The sequence below is a fragment of the Callorhinus ursinus genome, unplaced genomic scaffold (genome assembly GCF_003265705.2).
Source record: "Callorhinus ursinus isolate GAN/ISIS: 27379988/994484 unplaced genomic scaffold, GSC_fseal_2.0 scaffold21, whole genome shotgun sequence".
In the NCBI taxonomy this organism is placed as follows: domain Eukaryota; kingdom Metazoa; phylum Chordata; class Mammalia; order Carnivora; family Otariidae; genus Callorhinus; species Callorhinus ursinus.
The window spans coordinates 16,194,869-16,217,751 of record NW_027397083.1 but is presented as its reverse complement, the minus strand read 5'-3'; the positions used below and the strand labels follow the sequence as shown (position 1 = coordinate 16,217,751).

Below are 22,883 nucleotides of genomic sequence, written 5' to 3'. Positions count from 1 at the left end.
GTTTTTCAAGGATTATCAATGGGATTTTAAATTGTTACCACCTCTGCGGAAGGGAATTTGGATATAGAAAATTCAAAAAATCCCACATACATTTTGATCCAGCAACTCCTCATCTAGAAACTTAATCTACAACATAGTCACACAAATGGAAATGACATGTAGAAAGACATTCAACATTCAATGCAATAATGTTCATATTACAAGTCTGGGAAGAACCTAAATATCCCTCAGTAGAAGATGGGTTAAACAATAAAGTACTTATAAGAAAAAATGACTTTTACATTTCATTTGTTTAAGTAATAAAGAAAAAAAAAGCAAAGTGCAAAACATAGGAGGCAATTATTCATGTAAAAGTAGAGGAAAAAGACATAGGCTGAACATTTGTCACTGAGAAGATGGGTGGCTCAAGAACAAGGAGATGAAAAACTTTTCACTGTAGGTCTCTTTGGTATCTGATTTTTGAACCATATTTTTAAAAAAATATGTATTTTAAACTCTAAACAAACCCTCCAAAGACTCTAAAAATGCACAAAAGACATGGGACATGTATTATGCACAAAGATATTACAATCTCCCTATTTCATTTATTTTTTTTTTTAAGTAAGCTCTACATCCAACATGGGGCTTGAACTCATGACCTGAGAACATGAGTCGGATGCTCTACCAACTGAGCCAGCCAGGCAGAAATTAGATGTATAATATTGTTTTTTATTTTATTTTATTTTATTTTGTTTTAGATGTATAAAATTGTTAAACTATTAACTAACAACATACTCTAAGTGAGATTACTTTTGCAACTAACACCTAAAAGAATGTAAGCGTTTAAAACAAAATCTATCACAAACTGATAAAGTATAGAAGTACTACCTTATATTTAACTCAGATAATTTTCAAATAAAATTAAAATACTGGTATAACTCAAGATTAAAGTGTTTTATAAGGTATTAATAACACTTAACTATTATTGAAATGATTATACATGGGTAAAAATATGACTGAAAGTCAACACTTAAGAAACTGTTCAACATAAACTTTATAAGCTTCTGGCACTAAAGCAATCAAATAAGATTTACCAAATTTATTTTATAAACAAAAAATTCATAATTACTTTCTTCTTAAAAAATGAAACTAAAAATATACCATTAATTACAATTCTAATAAAGGCCCACTCATGAGAACGTTCATTAGAACAGGATGAATTTGGGTGAGAAAACCTATTACAAAAACAAATATTCAGGGTAACCTAATGGATACTTAAGATTCCTTAACACATATATTTTTTTAAGCTTGAGGAAACTATATAATTGGAAATGTCCAAAAATATGTGTATTTTTGACGATGCCAAAGTTGCTTTATTAATCTTGCCTAGAATTTTTCTTTCATCTCCATAAAGATTTCTTTTCTGGATATAAGACTTTGACAGCTATTTTCTCTCAGCAAATTGAAGTGGCAATTCCAATGTCTTCTGGCTTCCACTGCTGCTGTTGGGAAGTTGTTGATCAACCTGCCAATCTTTTGGTCATTTGTCTTTTTGTATATTGCTGCTTCTGTGATTTTTTGGTCTTGTTTTCTATGGTTGCACTTTCATGTATCTAGGTGGGAATTTTTTTTTTTTAAATCTTATTTGGGATCCATTGAGCATCCTGAATTCTGGAAAATTAGTATTTAATGCTCTTCAAATTGTGCTTCTGCCAATCTCTCTTCTACTTCTGAAACTTCAATTAGACATTTTCACTCTATGCTTTGTGGCTCTTAATCCTCTTTCATATTTTCTATCTCATGCTCTCTTTAAGCTCTAACCTGGATTTCTTCAATTCTCTCTTCATTGTGTCTAATCTGTTTTAACTCAATTCAACCTTAACTGAAGTTTCTGCAGATCTGTTTCGCTATATGTGGTTTCCTTACATGCTTAGTTTTTAATAATTGAAATCCTTCTTGTTGGAAAAATATTTGGGGAGTTTTTGTTTTTTAAGGCTTTTGATGAAGGTACATTCTTCCAGAAAGAGTTTGAGTAAGCTTATTGGTTTATTAAGAGCCTAAACTCAGGTTGAGTCCACCTTGCATTCATGGTTTTTTGTTGTTTTTGAACAACCCAAGTGCTATTTATTTTGACCACAAATCCATGCAAGGGCCAACTCAATGTTGTAACATATCAGGACTTCCCCATTCCACTCTGCTCAGTATCACAGCAAATGTCCTTAGTCTCCTAAGGTTAGGAAGATAGCATAGATTTTTTCTGGTTCACTGTCACTCTGAGTTTTGCCTACACAGTTTTAAAGAGGAAGAATGTCTTGTTGAGCAGGACTTGGGCTTCGATATTTATTGCCTGAGCTCTTAGAAGCATTAACAATTGCAGCTTGCGTTCTCCCAGTGTGGCAAAGACTCTCCAGGTAAAAACAACTGAGGTACTCTGCTTATCTCCCAGTGTTCCTATTTTTGCTTTTCTGTATGTTTTCCAATTAGTTTGTGGCCGGGCAATTCCTATCAGTTCTTCAATCAGGCTTTTAAGAGGTTTTTCAAATTCAGTCCAGCAGTCTAGGTTGCTTTCAGTGAGAGAGCTGATCTGAGTAACCAAGCTCACCATACTACCCAAATCTTCTCCAATATATTTTATTACCATCTAGCTTTCAAAAAACTTGGGAAAAAATTGTATGCAAGCTCTTTTGAAAAGTAACTTAAAACTTTAAAATCCAATGTTCACTGAAACACTAAATCCCAAAGGTTAAAAAAAATATAGAATTAAACTAACCAAATATATTTCCTACATTATAGAATTCCCAAGTAAGTGTAATTCAGTTCTCTGAAACACTTTCCGAACCCAGCAATTCGAGTTTAATGTTTGCTATGCCCAAGTAAGTGAAGCTAGGGTGAAAAGCACAAGAACAAAAAGTAAAATGGTAATATTTAACACAGAATTCTATAGCTTTTTTTTAAAAGACAAAAGCTAGAGTAATTCACCTTTTATATTTGTTTTTAAAAATAAATCTATATAAACTTAAGTTTATGGGTTAAAATAGGCATTTGTATATTTCAATATTTAATATTTTAACATAATTTAATATTTTAATATTTGCAAAAGAATTCCCACCCATCAATCAGATGTTGGCACTGTGTACATATACTTTAGTCAAAGTTGTGAAAGGGGGTGGGGTAAGAATTAGAATGTCTATGCTTTACTAATTTGACAAAACCCCCTGTGAAATCTGATAAATCAACATGTGAAAACTCGTTTTAATCTCATATATACATACACAAATGTCTCAGAAATTTCACTCCAACATAATACTGCTAAAACTTTATTATAACTAGCCAGGCATTTATCTTATACCAAGTTTTAAAGTTTTATCTGCAACTATTTCAGAATCACAAGCAATTTTTTTTAAAGTTACTTCAAAATGGTAAGTAAATTAGTAATACCCTTTAAATTGAGTAATTCTTTAAAAACACTTTGTGTCATACATCAAGATAATTCTAAATGTCAATGAAGCTTATTCTATGATACCTAAACATCTGGGGGTATCAGACAAAAACTCTTTTTAAAGCTATTAGACATTTAATTTTATAAAAAAAATACATTTTGTCACAAATTGGTACCATACTCTAATTCCCAGAAATTAAAATTCAAGGGGCGCCTGGGTGGCTCAGTTGGCTAAAGGGTCTGCCTTCAGCTCAGGTCATGATCCCGGAGTCCTGGGATTGGACCCACGCTGGGCTCCCTGCTCAGGAGTCTGCTTCTCCCTCTCTCGTCCCTACCCCCAAACTCGTTCTCGCTCTAATAAATAAAATCTTTTAAAAAATTGAAATTTAAGTTGTAAAACAATATAATCTCAATTTTACTTGCCACTGCAATTTTTCATCCAAAAAATATTAGTACCACTATGTCAAGCATTGTTCTCAGTGCCTGAAAACTAAAAGAGTACAAAAGACCAAATTATAAACACAGTAAGTAAACCATTCAGTATATTAGGAGATGACTAAGTATTACAGGTGAAAAAATAGAGGAAAGAGTGAGTTTTGACGAGTTGGGAATGGGGTGGCAAAGTTTTAATTCAGTAGCCATAGCCGATCTCATGGTGAAGACAACACTTTTTCTTGAAGATTTGAAGAAAGCAAAAGATTTACTTAAGCAGCTGTCTAGATAAATAGCTTTAGAGCAGACAAAGAGCTGATTTGTAAAGAAAAGCCTGGAGGTGGGAATATGTCTAGAACATTTAAGGAGGCCAGTGTGACTGAAGAGACTTTACTATGTGAATTATCTACCATACAGATATCAAGCACAAATTTTTATACTTAATCTGGTATCCCAGTATTTATTCCTCACACAAACTGATTAATTAAAAACTAATCAACCTATCTGAATTTAACTAATAACTGATGCTTAAACATATAAAATTTACAGATATAAACTCAGTTAAAATGTCTGAATTTTGTTATAACTATACCAAAGTCCACTTGGAAGAGAATCCTGGTTATTGTAATAGTTTTGAAGGTTCCATAAAGTAGCCAAACCAATCAAGAACCAGAACTCACTAATTCAGTGATCAAAGTTCCAGTATGATCCTCAATTACTTAGTTATAAAAACACTATTTCATGTAATACCATTCTTTCTAAAAACATAAATCGTTATCACATCAATATAATTAATACTTTTCTCCTTATTAACATATTGCTGTAAGTAGACAATACTCCCACCCTAATAGATTTTTGGACTTTACAAAAATTTGAAAACTTATTAACTGGCATAGATTTACCAAAGATATTTTTGAAAACCAGCTCTTGTGCTTTTATCTTAATTTTAGCCAGTCTATGTATTCCAAAAATATTCACTAGACATCAGGACATGAGTTCCAGGATTTTCCTCAAAACTAAGTTTCAATCTTTGATAATAAATAAAAGTGTAAGTGACATTTAAAAAATTCTGGTTAATTGTCCCTTTGGTACAACTGTCTCTTTTAGTGCACACTTGCACATTAACCTCTATGTTTAACCAAATTGAGGTAGTCTCATAAATTATTTTCATTAATAGAATTCATACAACAAATGACCAATCTTTTGTTTCTGTGCATAAGTCAATCTGGAAACTCTTTACTAAATAAGCTAGACACTCGTTCGTATGTGGTGTCCTAGGACTGGCATTTAGTAAAAACAGATTTTACTTATGGTGAAAACTTTTCGAGGAACCAAATTGTTTAAAGCAACAGCTCACGGGGCACCTGGGTGGCTCAGTCATTAAGCGTCTGCCTTTGGCTCAGGTCATGATCCCGGGGTCCTGGGATCGAGTCCCACATCGGGTTCCCTGCTTGGCGGGAAGCCTGCTTCTCCCTCTCCCACTCCCCCTGCTTGTGTTCCTGCTCTCGCTGTGTCTCTCTCTGTCAAATAAATAAAATCTTTGAGAAAAAAAAAAAAATAAAGCAACTGCTCAGGTTTTATCTACCTATAAAAAAAATAACTAGTTTCTACCTTTGGAAAGGCTTTTTTCTCCCCCAAAACAACACTCTGGCCAATTGTTACATTTGCCTCAAACTATTTGAAAACTATTTCAGGAAATAAAAGGTCTCATAGCTTCTTAATTCTCTTAAGTTTCTTAAGACTGAAATGCCAAGTAAAAATTAATGAAACCAAAAGAGAATTTCTAACCAACACATATCTTTCTTTGAAAAGTGAAAAGGAAACTTCCACTCAGTTAACATCTAGATTTATGTAGGCATGACTTAAAACAAGAGCCCAGAATTATGTTCTCTCAATTTGCTATTTTCCTACAGCAAAATTACATTCACCTTACTATTTTAGTCATTATAAAGTTTCAGATATTTAGGCTTTTTCTCCAGTTCTATTTTCTAACAACTTGGGTGCAATTATTAACTATAGAGGTCATATGTTTTTGTAACTAAGAAATATTTCATTTAATAGTCATAAACCATCCATTTGAAATAGTGGGAAGGACTAGAAGCAAAATTCAGCTTACCAACTATCAAGCTGTTTCAACTGCTCAAATAAAGCTATGTTCTTTTTTCTTGCCTCTGTTGAGGCCTCAGCACTGGCGGTTCCCTTTGCAAGGGATTCACAAATTTCAGGCCTGTTTAGAAGTCTTGCTGTTCTAGATTCCCTGGACCAACCTCACATACTGTTTTGTCTATCATAGCACCTATCAGCCATATTGTAATTTCTCTACTGTAACAAACTGTAAACTTGTTCCCTGATATGTTCATAGCATCTTGGTGTCTAGCATGCATTTATTCAGTAGATACTTGAAAGTTAATTCCCCCATCTCCTCCTGATATATGAAGTGAAAGCAAGACCTGAAACAACACATTTTCATGTATTTTGCCTGTAGCCACATAAAAACCTACGAAAATATACAGATGGTGTAGGGCCTGAAAAGGTACCCAATGACTTTTTTGAGAATCTATAAATTCAACAGTCAAATATAACACTTTGGGCAATTTTAATGAATGTAACCCAGGCAAATACATCAAGAGACATCTGTTAGGTCTTCATTCCAGTAAACATCCACTGTTTTAGGGTATTTTAAAGACTGCACATATAAAAATACTTGCCAAAAGTGTTTGCTAATAAAATTCTGCATAATTCAATCTGCACAGAATCTCCTAAAAGCTACAGTTATACCTTTCTCCCTATTCAAAAAGGATTAGAATAAGCATCACTGAATACACTGAAGTGAATTTCTACAGTTCTTCAATTATAAGAAACTTAAAACTGCAAAACTGTTTTAGAGGCAAATAATTTGAATTTTTACATTGCATCAAGGTTTATTTAGGATCAACTGAACAGTATCAGGAAGATGAATAAAGATATTTCAGTATTCAGTGACAAAGACTGGAGATGTACTCAAAAACATTTCTGGGACGCCTGGGTGGCTCAGTTGGTTAAGCATCTGCCTTCAGCCTGGGTCATGATCCCAGGGTCCTGGGATCGAGTCCCACATCAGGGCCCCTGCTCAGCAGGGAGCCTGCTTCTCCCTCTCTCCCTCTGCTTGTGCTTTGTCAAATAAATAAAATCTTTATAAAAAAAACAAAAAACAAAAACATTTAACCTTCTAAGTCTGATAAACTATAAATTACCAATAACTGGAAATGTCGGTCCAGTTTCAATAACTATGACTATCCCATTTACTATAGAAGTTAAGATCCTCTTTCACAACTTTTATAAAGAGCACTAAATATTGTTGTGCCCCTCTGACTTCAATTTTTCCTTTTTACTTTTTCATGAAGTTTTTTTTCATAATTTCAAGTATTTTAAAGATTTCCCCTCCAAAAAAACCACACACACACACACACACACACACACACACACACACACACACACACGCTACATAGTCTATCCTATCAGAAAAACTTATTTTGCAATACTTCCACACTTCTATGGAAAGAATAGGTAACTGTTTAGTAAGCAGATATTCAAAGGCTAATATTCTTCACTAAATCCTAAACTCTGGCCTTGATTTAAGAAAATTCCATCCTAATAAAACTCACAACTATTCATTAAGAAATAGAAGGTAAAATGTATTGTTCTTACATTAACGTTGAATATAGTTTTAAAGAATGGGTTCTTACAAATTAAAAGTCCAGAATTAGTAAGATTTGTGTTTGTGTTCAAAATTCCTTTGTTATTTTAAATTACATCAAAATATATAAGGCTAAAATTTTTTAAAACTGTAAAGTGTAAAAATACATAGAATATAACAAAGTAAAATTTTAGAAGATTTTACAAACCATAAGATACTGTACCATGCCAACTTCTAAAACTTTTAAGATTTTTATTTTAAGATTTTATTTATTTGACAGAGGACAGCCAGAGAGGGAACACAAGCAAGGGGAGTGTGAGAGGGAGAAGCAGGCTTCCCGCCAAGCAGGGAGCCCAATGTGGGGCTCGATCCCAGGACCCTGGGACCATGACCTGAGCTGAAGGCAGACACTTAATGACTGAGCCATCCAGAAGCCCCATAAAACATTTTTAACAATTGTATGTGGTTGTGAGTGGCTATACATAATCTATTTTTTTCAAAGGACTAGATGCCCAGACCCAGGAATTGGAACACTTGACTATAAACCTCTTTCCCACTTATTTAAACAGGAGTTTTGTTGATGCTAACAAAGTTGTTTAAATAATCTCAATCTCAGAAAAGCTGATCTGAAAAAAGATAATACATACCTACCTCAAAAAATACACTTTACCTCAAAAGGTAAACTGTGATTAATCAGATATTCCATCTAAAGTACTAAAGACAGTGCCAGAATATATTAAAGGACCAACAAATCTGTGCTATTACTGTTAAGACCAGTAATCAGAATAAAGGAAAAATCACAATAAGATACAACTGAAAATCAACTATTAATTTTTAAAATGTAACTTGAACTCTTTACTTCTAAGAATCTGTTCTAGAAAAATCTTTCACCTCCAAAAATACCTTCCTCATATACGTTTTTCCCTTATGTAATGTCCACATAGATTTTTGTTTCCCATAAAATTCAGTATTTTGTAGATGAAAATATAATAGAAAAACATTTGCTTACATTTAAGAACTCCAGTTCAATTCCATGCATATTTTAGGTAAGAACTACAAAAACTTTAAGTTACTGCAAATGTATTTAAATTTAGAAAATAAGTTGCCTCAGGGCACCTGGATGGCTCAATCATTAAGCCTGTGCCTTCGGCTCAGGTCATAGTCCAGGGTTCTGGGATCAGGCCCTGCGTCCGGCTCCCTGCTCTCCGGCTCCCTGCTTGGCGAGAAGCCTGCTTCTCCCTCTCCACTCCCCCTGCTTGTGTTCCCTCTCTCCCTGTGTCTCTCTGTCAAATAAACAAAATCTTAAAAAAAAAAAAAGAAACAGAAAATAAGTTGCCTCTTGGTAAAAATATAAAAAATTCCCACCTCATTCCCTAGCATTACAACAGTTCTAAAGACAACTCTTGCCTAGAATAGTTAATGGGACTTTTCCATTTTTACAGATTATTGGAAACAACACTTGAAATTCACATTAGTTTTTCCCATTCAGATAGGGAAGGAATTAAAGTGAGAAACAAAATCTGTGTGGTAAATTTTACTTAAACACAAGGCACAGCAGAAAAAGGACCATTATGGGGGTGGCTGGGTGGCTCAGTCAGTTAAGCAACCGACTCTTGATTTCAGTTCAGGTCATGATCTCAAGGGTTGTGAGAACCAACCCATCAACTCCATGATGAGCATGGAGCCTGCTTGAGATTCTCTCTCTCTGTCCCCACACCCCCTGCTCAGGTACATGCTCTTCCTTAAGAAAAAAAAAGTTTAAAAACTGGAACACTACATGTAAGGGCATAAAATTCAAATAATCTCATCCATCACAGAAACAGGGAATTTTAGGAAAAAAATCTGAGACGGTTGAAAAATCTAAACATGAGCTGCATTAAGTCATATTAGAACACCACTGTTCATTTTCAGTTTGATAACGGTATTGTGGTCATGTAGTAGAATATTCTTTATATAAAGATAGTGTATGGCAAAACATAACATTCAGTCAAGGTAGAAGGTGTATAGGTATTTACTATTCATGCTATTCTTTCAACTTTCCTATTTTAGAATTTTCATAATAAAAATTTGAAAAGGCATGGGTGCCTGGCTGGTTCAGTCAACTCTTGATCTTGGAGTCAGGAGGTCGAGTCCCACATTGGGCGTGGAACCTACTTACTAAATAAATGGCTTGCCTAATTCAATGGAGGAGCTTAAAATGCAAAATCCTAGGTCACCAGATTTCAAATTGTGCCATTTCTATTCCTCCATACTACCCTTTATAACCTGCAAATTTCCTGCATTTCTTTCAAGAAACTACCAATTCTTCAAACATCTTTTCTGCACTACCAAAAATTGACGATGCCACTGTTGCAGTAACAGACAATCAGGGATAATCCTACTACTGTAGTTGAGACCCAAAGCAAATAACCCCCTCCACAATTAAAGGACTATATTACAGACACCTGTACATAAATAAGTTCTTTTGACTTGGAATGTCAGTTCTTTAAATGTAAATCTCACTATTCTGCGAACTCAGGAAATTCAAATTTACAAACAGCCAGCTTTTAGGAAAATTAAAGCAATCTTTAATTGCTAACAAAGAAATTATTTCCTTTAAAGTGTTAGCTAATTTGTGCCTCAAGCCATTATTTAAATAAGTATTTTAAAAATACAGCATTTGCAAACACAAATTTATTAGGTAACTTTAAAGGCATTACTGGTAGAGTATATGATTTGGAAAACTTGCTACAATCATAAACCACTGAAATCCTGTAAATCATCACTTTTCTAACTACACTAACTACTGTTTAAAAGAAAAAAATGTGGAGGGGTGCCTGGGTGACTCAATCGGTTAAACGCCTGCCTTTAGCTCAGATCCCAGGGTCCTGGGATCCAGCCCCGCTTCAGGCTCCCTGCTCAGTGGGGAGCCTGTTTCTCCCTCTCCGTCTGCCAGCTCATGTGTGTGTCTCTCTCTCAAATAAATAATAAAATCTTAAAAAAAAAAAACCGAGTTACTATTAAAAAGGAAAGAAAAAAATGTGGAAGAAAAGCTAGTATTTTCCAAGTTTTCAAATATAAATAAGCTTGATGTTTGAGTCATGAATAGAGTACATATTTACACCCAACAATAAACATAGGAAAAAAAATCAGATCTGTCAAGAAGAAAAACATCGATTTCTGACAAAACTGTTAACAATTTCAAAATGAAGTGGGTGGTTGCTGAATAAGAAATAGGATTTTTACAGTTGTAAAGTATCTCCCCATTATTTTATTAATTACAAAAGGAGAAATAGTGACTACACAATGGAGAAGATGGTCAGCACGGACATCACCAATAAGGGGTAAATGAATATCATGTGCCTCTGGATGAGATAGTGAGGACACACAATTATCTGCAGCTTCTCAGCTACAATGTATATAAACTGAATCTAACAAGAAAATACCAAACCTAAAGTTGAAGAACAGCTCAACATCAAAAGAGACTAAAGAGGAATGACAACTATATATAGTAACTTTGAATAAGATGCTAATTTTATTAGAAGATTGCTATAAAGGGCATGACTAGACAAGGACTATATACAAGTTTTATTAATGATACATTTCCAGAATTTCCTAAGTGTTTATATATGAGAAGATCTGTTATTAGAAAATACACTGAAATGGGGCGCCTGGGTGGTTCAGTGGGTTAAGCATCCAACTCTTGATTTTGGCTCAGGTCATTATCTTAAGGTCCTAAGATGAAGCTCCACATCAGGCCCAGCATGGAGCCTCCTTAAGATTCTCTCTCCCCCAGGGGCCTCTGGGTGGCTCAGTCGCTGAGCGTCTGCCTTCGGCTCAGGTCATGATCCCAGGGTCCTGGGATTGAGCCCTGCATCGGGCTCCCTGCTTGGCGGGAAGCCTGCTTCTCCCTCTCCCACTCCCCCTGCTTGTGTTCCCTCTCTCGCTGTGACTCCGTCAAATAAATAATCTTAAAAAAAAAAAAGATTCTCTCCCCCCTTCTGTCCCTCCCTGCCTCTTAAAAAAAAGTGGGGGGAGAAGGGGGTAAAGAAAGAAGAAAAAAAAAAGAAAATACACTGTATTAAAGGTTGTGATGTATGCAACCCAATCTCCGAGGGTTCAGAGAAAAACATTGATAAAGCATATGTCAAATGTTAAAAACTGGCCAGTCAGGGCAAAGTGTATGAGAGTTCTTGAATTGTTCTTACAACTCTCCTGCAAGTTTAAAATATTTTCAAAAAACAAGTTAAAAAAGCAAAAATGGCAGTTTATAACTGATAAAAGCAAAGCTCTAACCTGCTATTCAACCCATAACAAACCATGTAATCCCCAGTGACTGGCATACAATTTGAATCTTCCACTCTAAAGAATGATAATCTAAATAGTGTTTTATGCATTTTCTTACCTACTAACATATCCTAATTAAGAGAACCACAAAACCCCAAGAAATCACCTATCAAACAAGTTAAACGAATAATAATTTAAAAAATGGTAGATGAGGGAGTCAAAATAAATGTACAGATAGTGCAGGAAATGTTTTTTGTTGCCAATCTTCCCCCAAATACTTTTAAGCTCCCTCCTACAATACTGTCTACACTTTCATGAGATATTTCGTTAAGGTAATGAGATTTTGACATTTAAGTTTTATGAAATTTAGATATTACTCCAGTTCTCCTACAAATATCACTGATGCAAAAATTCTCAATTATAAGATGGAAAGAGCCAACTCTCCTAAGGACAGATATTGACTGGAAATAATAAAATTAATATTTATAAGTCTTATTTGATTTAAAAGTTACCAAAAGCCACTAAGGGAAAAATTTTTTTAATATAAGGAAACATTAGTTAAAAATGGTTGAGAAACAATGCATTCCTCTGTGTGAATTCAGAAACCTGACTACAAAAATAGCTAGAAATAATGACCAGTTCTTTGTTAGAACAGTCCATTTCCCAACCCCCAAAAGAAATTAGTACATATATACTCAAGTACTAATTAAATGAATGGATACTGGCTAATAATCTGAAAATATGAATATATGGTGGTGTTCCTAAGTTTAAAGACTCTCTCAAGGGTTAAGTGTTATCAAAAAAAAGCTAGTTTTTAAGCCACTCTCTTCAGCTTAAGTGGTCCTCCCTGAACACATGGGACTCCTACAATTTGTCACTTACATTGTTTAAAAAAACAAGTTTACAGAGCTAGAAAATTGGGTTTCAAACCCAGGAATAAAGTCAGAAACTACAAAACTGTCAAAGTTCAGTAACACAACCACAACCCTGATTGCAGATCTAAAAAAGTCACCACACTGTCAGGAAGTGTGGTGTATACCAAGCATACAATAGACACTTCTAAGATTACTTCTAGATTGATTACATAGTGAGTGATTGATCACAATCAAAAGAGCAAGCCAGGAGACTAACTACTTTATAGTCCAAATACAGGTAGTATTCTGTGAGGTAGGAAATACACTCACGGCAAATGAGATTGAATTACTGCCTTTTTAAGCCTCAATTCCCCAAACTAGATGCCAGAAACACCTGAGTTTCCACCTGCCCATCCTGTGGAGATGGAGTCAGCATTAATAGTATGCTAATTGCCAGGCGATCCTATAGCACTGTAGTTTCTAAACTTTGATTCTAAGGGATAATATCTTGATTTATTTCACTCACGTATGAGTTGGCTAAACTAATTCATCTTCTCTTCCAGCTCTGAATTTTGGATTTAAACTTAATGTCCTCTTGGGGTTTAAAATATACAATACTTGCATATTCGGTTTGTTGAATAAAAATTTCTTGAGAAGATCATAATCACAAAATGGTCAACACTCCTTTTTTAAAATTCAACATGAAAAAGTTACAGAAAGTCACCATTAACAAAGCTTTTCCCGTATCACTATGTGAGGTGATGGATGTTAACATTGTGGGTATCATTTTACAATGTATGTATGTATTGAATCTTTATGTTGCACACCTTAAACTTATGCAGTTATATGTCAATTTTATCTCCACACAACTGGAAGAGAAAAAAAGACTATTTCCCATATAGAAATATGTAAAGACTTAAAATAATGTTATCTGTATATGCTACAAAATTTTGTATCAAAAGAAAAGGTCATAATTGAACACGTTCTATCACATAAATAAAAGTATTAGAAAGCTTAGGGACTATTTTATTGGCCTTATTACATTTCAAAGTATTATTTCAAAACTACATTTCAACCCTGTCTTTGACATTAGATTTTTGTTTTTAGAACTGTCACTTAACATTACCAAATTGAAAATTTTTCCTTGTGGGGGTGATGGGGGTCAGGTGGGTCTGTCTCCTAGCATACAAAATGGTAAAACTTACCCCAGGTTATGCTTCCCTGAGCCTTAGATAAGCCGTTTAGTTTCTCAACAAGTTGTATTCAGAGCAAATATTCACAATTTTGTTGAAATTGCTGTGGATTCTGAATATGTGGGGGGGGAAATTTATACAGACTTCAATTTATGCCATTATATTAACCGTTTTCTGTTCCAAAGTTGCTAAGAGCACAACTGTTTAATAAAAATTAAAGTTTAAAAAGTAAAATTATTTACAAGCAGATAAATGCATTCTTGTCCACATTTCAAAATACAGCTTTTTAATAGACATCACCAGTATATTTTAGACATCTTCATTTCTTGGAAGTGCCTTGAACCAGACTCATTCAAAAAGGAACAGCTGTTTTTGCAAGTTGAAAGCACACTAAACAAAAACAATGAACCCATTACAAAATATCTGAGCCTTTAAGAGGTCTTTTTGCTTGTTTTTTAAGAGGAAGTCAATTAATTGCCACCTGGTTCCCTTATGCTCAAGTTAGAACCAAAAATGCAGAGCACCCTCAAAGGGCTTTTCTGTTAGGATTAGTTGTATTTCCAATTATGGAGGTTCTACTCCACAATATTAGGAAGGGTTTAGGTGTTTTGTGTTTATTCATGGATGCCATGCTGCAGCATTTTAATTAATACCTCTTGGAAGAGGGGAAATGGGTTGTATACCAAAATAGTCCCCTAAGATCTTGTTGATTATGATGCCCCACAATTTAAAAAAAAAAAAACAAAAAACACTATAGGTATTATATATTAAGTATTGTTATTCCACAAATGCCCAAGAAATTTAGGCTAGAGCATTACCCACAGGGAAACTACCAACTGTGTGACCAAATAGCCCTTTTTGTTCCATAACAAATTTTAGAATATGTGTATTTTTTATTAAAATCTGGTTAGAGATGCCTTTTCCACATTTTCAGAATATACCATAAATCTTATTACACACAGTAAAGTAGAATATAAAGAAGCTGGGTTAAAAATTCGAGTCTTTTGCAGAGGAAAAAAGAGCATTGCTTTTTCAGTATTTATCAGTGACTGCAAAGATTATAATTTTGCTTTATAAAGTGGAGAAACAGAAATATACAAGCAGTTAGGTTGATTAGTACAAGGTTTTGCTTGAAAATAAATCACCACATTTCACATAAAATACTAAATTATCTAGAAGACAAAGAATAGAAAATAAGATTTAAAAAAAATGTTATCTAAATTAACTATGTCCTTTTGCAAAATAGTTTTATTATACATTGCCTGGGTAAAGAAAAAAGGCCTCAAGGGAAAAAAAAATGAATAGATCAAGTTAGTATCAGTGACAAAACCTAAACATCTATGCTACAACAATGGAAGGGAATATGGACGGGATAAAATATTTCAATAAAACCTGAAGTAAAAGTTTGCTACTTTTAATAGTAAACATACAAATATCTCCTTTGTTTTTAGAAATAGTATGTAATTATTCAAAGCACTTTTGGATATATGAGTACTCAGTTCTGTGTTTGCAAATCATTCCTGTTTTCTTTTATACCCCTACACTACATTTATACATGCATTTAAGAAACTATAGGTTAAAGATCATGTTGTGTTTTAGAGTACAATCTGAATAATCACACAGACATGGACCAACATTTATTACAAACAGGAAAAGAGCAGATCTATAAGAAAAGAGTACAGATTTTTAAAGAGATTGCAAGCTGAAGTATAGAAAAGAAATTATAATCTATATAATAATGCAATAATTTTATCTGCATTTTAAAAAATCACATTGCTCAGTATATACAAAGCATTATAACAGTAGTTTGAACTGCTACTTAGAGGAATTAAAACAGTATTGACAGTGGAGAAGTTTATTTCAATTTAGGTCACTCATGTTCCATCCTGAGTTCACTTCCATTTTCCAAGAAGAAAGGTATTTTTTAAGAGTCATTTTTCCCAAGTAGAAAGGTTATTTTGAAAAATTGAGATGTATACTTTACAACCCATTTTATAAGGATTCATGTTTTTAAAATTTTTTTAAATAAAAAGCAATCAATTCTCTACATACTTTTATTAAAGAATTACAGCTTTCACAGATGGCAAAATACATTGTTGCTATTACCAGCAGCATTACCTTCTTCATTTCTCCTTCAGCTACCAATAAAAATCATCACCCTTTCGTAGGAAAATTTCTTATGAATGTGGCCCAATTCAAAACAAATTACTTCTACCAGTAAGATATTATAGCTTACGTGCTGTCACATTGATTACCTAACTACATACAAAGCTACAGAAACCATAAGGGAAAAAAAGAACTTAAAAAAGAATATGGCAAAACCATAAATGTTCTCAATTTTGTGATATTTAGTAACCCTTCTGACCACTCTATAAAGTGGTTCTTTAAAAACCACTGAGGCTCTGACTGGGTCACTTAACTCTGATGTTTCTATATAATTAACATATGCAACACGAAAGTAATCTGGTCTAATTCTGAACTTGTATAATTATAATAAATACATAGATGTTGGTCCTAAATGCCTTTTCATTAGAACCAGAGAATTTTATCTCCAACAATTTCTATGGTTTAGCAAAAAACTAAAAGTGGGTAATGAATTAAGGATGATAGTTTAATAAAGCTATCCTTTTAATTTTACCTAGCTGGTACTGCAGATGCCACTGATGAGAAAAGCTGATATACTGGCAAATACGAAAAATGTCTGATTAGCGTCATAAACTTCTTTAATAAAAATTATTTATATTATACTCTCATTTGCAACTGATGTTGATGTTTCAAATTTAAAAGCAAAAAAACCCCAAAAACCACTTTTTTGCTACTTTGTTCTGAAGTAGGATTTACAAATTTCTCTGGGGAAGCAAAATTATCTGTTATCAATGATGTATGTATTTTCATTTGAAAAGAACTAAATATATCTGGACTCACACGCATTGGTTTGGCTGACCATAAATAAATGAAACATATTTTTCCCGCCACGAAGTACTGAGTTACAACAAATGTATTAAAAAAACTTTATTTTCTTGAGAGTGCATACAAAATGTTATGTAAACACTGTTAGTATTATCTTTAATGTGAAGACATTTTTTTAATGTATTATAAATAGGTCATGTGTCTCCTCCAGAAACATTAAAGGCCACACTGGGTGATATGACCAAAGAAAACTTTAGCCTCTTATAGGCTAAACAAAGTACAAAATGTGAAAATAAAAAAATAAAGAGCAAATCAGGAAAGAGAAAAACACAGGTCAGGATATGCATTTCTGAATCAGCAATTTAACATTTTAATTCCTAAACCAAAAATGTCAATTTTACAAAATACACATATAATCTTTACCATTTTTTCTCAAAAGATGTTTTATACATACATTCATATTTGTGTCTGTGTGTGAAATAACTGCAAATATTACCAATTAAATTGGGCAACTGCTAGCAGCTCTGAAATATTAAATGAAATGAGCTTGTTATTTAGACAATTTTCAGCCCCTTGAAATAACATCTGGTCTTAGGATTCTTTTTTAGAATGCAGTTGGAATTTATAGCTAGGAAATGGGAGAAACAGACTCACTGTGTTCATACTCACAGAATGGAGTATCTAACTGCTAGTTTCAGTTCAACTTATGCTATAATAAAATGCATGAATAAATACCTGAATATTTGAGAAATTTCTAAAACTAAAGAAAGTACTACTTCATTACACAAAACTATTATGTATCACTTATGTTCATTTCTGATGAGTTTGCATATAAGCTAATGTGTTTGTGAAATCAAACTGGAATGCAGACCAAGTACAGGTGATCCAGGTTCCTTGCTTTAATGAGTATAACAAAGCAGCACTGGGTTCAGCATACTTCAGACAGGCCTACTCACTCACCTGGTGAATTCCACGCCAGTCTACTCTGATGATTAAATATATTAAGGAAAGAAATGGTCCCAAAGGATAAGTGATGAAACCTTAAGGATATGGTCTTGGGCCAAAACCACAACCAAACTCCATGTAAGGTACAATCTCTCACACATACAAACACACACACCACATACACAACCACACACAAAAAATTTAACACACACACGCACAATGTTCCTGTTATTGTCCAGTAATTCCCTCCCACTCCCAAATATACTATAAATTATAGCACAAATACAGTAAGTACACTGTAGCCTCAATTAAACTGGCTGTTGGCTGCATCCATTATGAGAAACACATCACAGGTGGCACTGTGTTGTGAAGTCTGTTTAGTACTACTGATGACTAAAGCCCTCGGAATAGGTCCAAAACAGACCCATATATTATTAAATTTTAGTCATTATGGAAAATGTTATGATGAGGCTGCAGTGTATTTGATTATGTTGAGAATGGATATTACAAAATTAACATTCAAAGTAAGAATACTTCATAGTATAAGTTATAAAAAGAAATGGATAGAATTTTCACTGTAATGTGCACACTATTCCCATCTCACCCCCTCTATCCCATTAAATTATAACCTAAAAGATGATTATTTGGTGCCACTGGTATCAATAGATTAACGCTTTATTATCATCTTGACTGCTAATTCCAGTTGTCAAAAATGAACATTTACCTTCTAATCATAATCAAGAATGAGGCCCTTACTCTTTAAAATAAACATGCCTGACTTAAAATTTCAAGATAGTTAGCAAGCAAGAAAAAGAAAAAAGTATCATTGGGTAAATTAGGATTACACAAATTTGAATCACATTAGCTTATTCCTGAATAATGTAAACTTTATCCTATTAAAAACCTTATCTTTAAATTATTGGAATGCTTACATTTATTGACAAACCATGCATTTTCACAAAATTAAAACCTGAAATAATTTTTCACCTAACATGTTTCATTTCACCACTCAATATACCCTATGAAACTAAGTTAACATTTCTGTATTTTCTTATAATACCATTCATATTAGTTTGTAAGTAGGAATAAACAGAAAATGAGTTCTAAATAAATGACACAGGAGGCAATAAATTGACACATGACAAGTAAATAAAAGGCTAAAGCACTCCAATACCAGTGAAACTGTTTTAATGTTGTTGCAACTCCAAAATGCAACAATCATCAGCTTGGAAAGACCCAAATTGCAAAAATTCATTTTAATTACTCCTTCAAACCTATTTTACAAAATAAAGGCAAGAGACATTTAAATCCTCCTTGTCCTAGTTGTGCTATCTATGTTCCTAACTTGTTTTCTATCACTCTAGTGTATGCTGCAATTCCCATCAGATGCTATATAAGAAAAAATAAAATAAAATATTAACCTCTGCTTCAATGTATAGTTTCCAGAATCTGCCAGAACTGGGGAACTGGGCAACAAGGCGTTCATAAGTCTTCCGTGCTTTGTCTATAGGTTGATTCTAAAATTGAAAACCAATAAACAGCATTTACAATGTTAGGATTATGAAAATATTATTTACTGCAGAACCAAGTAGTGTGATTGGACCCATAGAGAAGGAAATGTAATCCTATATCACTAAACCTGTGCCTCTCGAATGAGAATGCTCCAAGCGTCAAGGTCATATGGATTCTCTTCTAATTTCTTTTCGGCTTTCTTCACCTTCTCTGGGACATACTCAGCTGCCTGGGGGAAAGAAAAATAAGGAACTGATGTTACTGTTTTAAAAGTTTCATACTTAATTTAATCCAAGCACAGTTGTCGTCCCCAATACAAAGCATAAAAATGTCCTCTTACAAAAGAGGCCTGCGTTTTCTACAATCTATATATATACTATGCTATCATAAGTCACCTGCATAAAAACAAAATTTAGTGATCACATACTTTTAAAAGCCATTATTAAATTTAAACAAACCCATCTTTTACTTTACACAGCAGCCATTCTCAAACTCTGTGGTCTCAGGACCCCTTTTATATTCTTAAAAATTACTGAGTATGCCAAAGAACTTTTGTCTATGTGATTACTTCAACATTTACTACATTAGAAATTAAAACTGACAAAAATGTTAAATATTTATCCATGTACAATAAAAAATTATGTTAACATAATACTTTTATGCAAATTAAAAAATTCAGTGAGAATATCCTTATTTTATATATTTGCAAATCAGTCTAGTGTCTGATTTTTTTAAAAGTAGCTGGATTTTCCTATCTGCTTCTGCATTCAATCTACTGTGATAGCACATCATGTAAAAATTCCACTGTACTCTCATGAGAGATTAAGAGTGAAAGGCCAGGGGCGCCTGGGTGGCTCAGATGGTTAAGCGTCTGCCTTCGGCTCAGGTCAATGATCCCAGGGTCCTGGGATCAAGCCCCCTATTGGGCTCCCTGCTCAGCATTGGGCTCCCTGCTCAGCAGGGGAGAGCCTGCTTCTCCCTCTCCCTCTTCCCCTACTCATGCTCTCCTTTCTCTGTATCTCTGTCTCAAATGAATAAATAAAATCTTAAAAAAAAAAGTGAAACGGCAAAAAAAAAGTGTCTTAAATTTATTATGAAACTATGAACTCAGAGATCCTCTGAAAGTCTTAGGAACCTCCAGGGTCCCTGGACCAATTTTGAAAAACACTGCTATAGAGCATTCATTCTGAACCACAAAAGAGAAAGAATGAAATGACATGGAAATTGTACTTTGATGTAAAGCTTTTAAAAATATGATTCACAAATTGTATATACAGCATCATTTAAACTATTAAAAAGAAATCTGCATTAAGAGAATTACAAGATTGTACTACAAATGTTTAGTGGTCACCGTGGGTAATGGGTGGTAGTTTTATTTATTTTTTTTTTTTTAAGATTTTATTTACTTGACAGAGAGAAAGAGGGAGAACAAGAACACAAGCAGGGGGAGTGAGAGAGGGAGAAGCAGGCCTCCCGCCAAGCAGGGAGCCTGATACAGGGCTCGATCCCAGGACCCTGGGATCATGACCTGAGCTGAAGGCAGACGCTTAACGACTGAGCCACGCAGGTGCCCCAGTGGTAGTTTTATTTTTATTATAAAAATAGACTCTTAAAAAAAGTAATGCCTAAAATAGCCAGCACCTGAGGCAAAAATACAAGTACTACTTCTCAAATTGTTCAGAATTCCACTATGTGCCACAAAAAGAAAGTGATACTCAAGTCAGATAAATTAACTTATAGAAGTTCTGTTTTGTCTTTTTTGCAGGACTTCTTGAAATCTATAATATGGCAATACACAAAAATACTCAACAGCCAATAGAAAGGGAAGCACTACCCCAAAAGCTTTCTTTTTTTCAGTGGCAATTAACATCTCATAGAAAAATAATGTCAAAACTCCAGCTGGGAAAAAAATTTTAGTCATGGGTTTAGGGAAAAAAATATACCTGGAAGAAATATACTCTTCTTTGGAATAAATTATTATCTACCACTGGTAAGCGTACGTTTTATTTAGAAGAAAAACATGTTTTAAAAGACCTATGTAATTCTGTATGAAACATATTTTACTAATATATAAGAGCTCTATAAATAGGCTAGCTCAAGAAACTAAAACTGGAAGTTTAATAAAGGAGGACTACTGGCCCCAACCACATATTAAAACACAAAACATGGCAAAATGGTTTGGTAATGGTTCATGCATCACTGGTTCATGATGGCTGAGAAAGAGAATGATATATGGAAAATGAACAAATAAAGGTGATATTTCAAATCAGAATAGTGGCTTCTTCAATGTATGATGTTAGAATAACTGTATAATCATCTATTAGAATAACTGCAGTCAACTTTATCAAAATAAAGCTGAATTCCTATTTAACCCTTTCTACCAAAGTAAATTTCAGATAGATCAAAGATTTAAACACCAACAAAAAAGAACTAGAGGAAAACATACTGAAATGGATCTTTGCATAGAAAAGGCTTTTCAGAAGCCTTTGAAAAGAGCACGCTTAATTCCGTTTAAATTGTGCATGAAAAAGTATTATAATCAAAGTCAAAGACAAACCTAAAAATATCTAAATTTATTCATACAGTCAATAAAAGACCAGCAACTCACAAAGAAAATGGGCAATGTATCTGAACAGTTCATAGAAAAAGAAATACAAATGTAAACCATAAGACAGAGATCCAAAGTGTTTTATAATCAGCATTGTACTGGCAAGGGTATGTAAAAACAGACATTCCCACATTGTTGGCAGGGGGCAAGTAGTAATGTGATCAAAACTGAACATGAATGTCTGACCCTGAATTCCACTTCTGGCAACTTCTCCTACTGTACACATGCACAAAGATGTATACTGAGAACAGTCAACTACTCAGTTATTTGCTGTTGCATAAAACTAAAAATAATTAAAATAATCACATATAAAAGAACTGACTAAATAAATTAAGGAATTTGTAGTCACTAAAAACAGAGCAGTGCAGATCTATAGACAGCAATATGGAACTATCTCTGTAATACTGGGTGTAAAAAAAATTGGGAGGTGAGCTGGGGAGAGACAGAGAGACTCGCAGAAACACTCACTTTATAATGTATATACTCTTCTACTGTTTGAATTTTTACTATTCACCTGAGAAATATTTGCTCAGTGCCTAGTATGTGCCACACATTGTTGAAGGGACACTTCGGGATACAACAAAATAAAGACTTCTCCATTCAGAGTTTACTTACTTCTTGAAAAAACTTAAGAAAATATTTTAAAATAAAACTAGGAACTTAGTTTATAAGACACCAACTATGAAATGTTAATGATAAAATAAGAAGTGCGATACCGGAACTTTAAATTAGGAACTAAAAAACAGCTAAGCTGTACTTGAATTGCTTTAGTTAATCAATGCTAACAACTAGTGTTTCAAAGCAGTCTAATGGGAGGTCTATTCACTCAAGATCCACCTGCTGAAAAATTAACCTACCAAATTAGATAACGTATACCATAATCTAAAAGAACAGAAAAAACTCTAAAGATAGTGTCTAATATTCAACCAGCAAAAATCACAGCAAGTATAAATGTCTCCTTGCTGAATAAGCCATTCCTTTAGTGATTCTCAACCCTGGCAGCATATTAGAATCACCTGGGGGGAAAGGGATTTTAAAAAAGATGCTTAAGGGGCGCCTGGGTGGCTCA

General features: G+C 33.8%; 1 protein-coding gene across 1 annotated transcript in view; it reads right to left on the bottom strand.

Moving 5' to 3' along the window:
* CSTF3 (cleavage stimulation factor subunit 3) overlaps positions 1 to 22,883 on the bottom strand; it is a 69,577-nt gene that overhangs the window by 35,112 nt on the left and 11,582 nt on the right. The window contains exons 2-3 of the mRNA XM_025879401.2: positions 19,334 to 19,435; positions 19,116 to 19,211 (exon numbers count right to left, since the gene is read on the bottom strand). Of these exons, the coding sequence (XP_025735186.1) occupies positions 19,116 to 19,211; positions 19,334 to 19,435 (198 nt within the window). The remainder of the gene's footprint in view (positions 1 to 19,115; positions 19,212 to 19,333; positions 19,436 to 22,883) is intronic.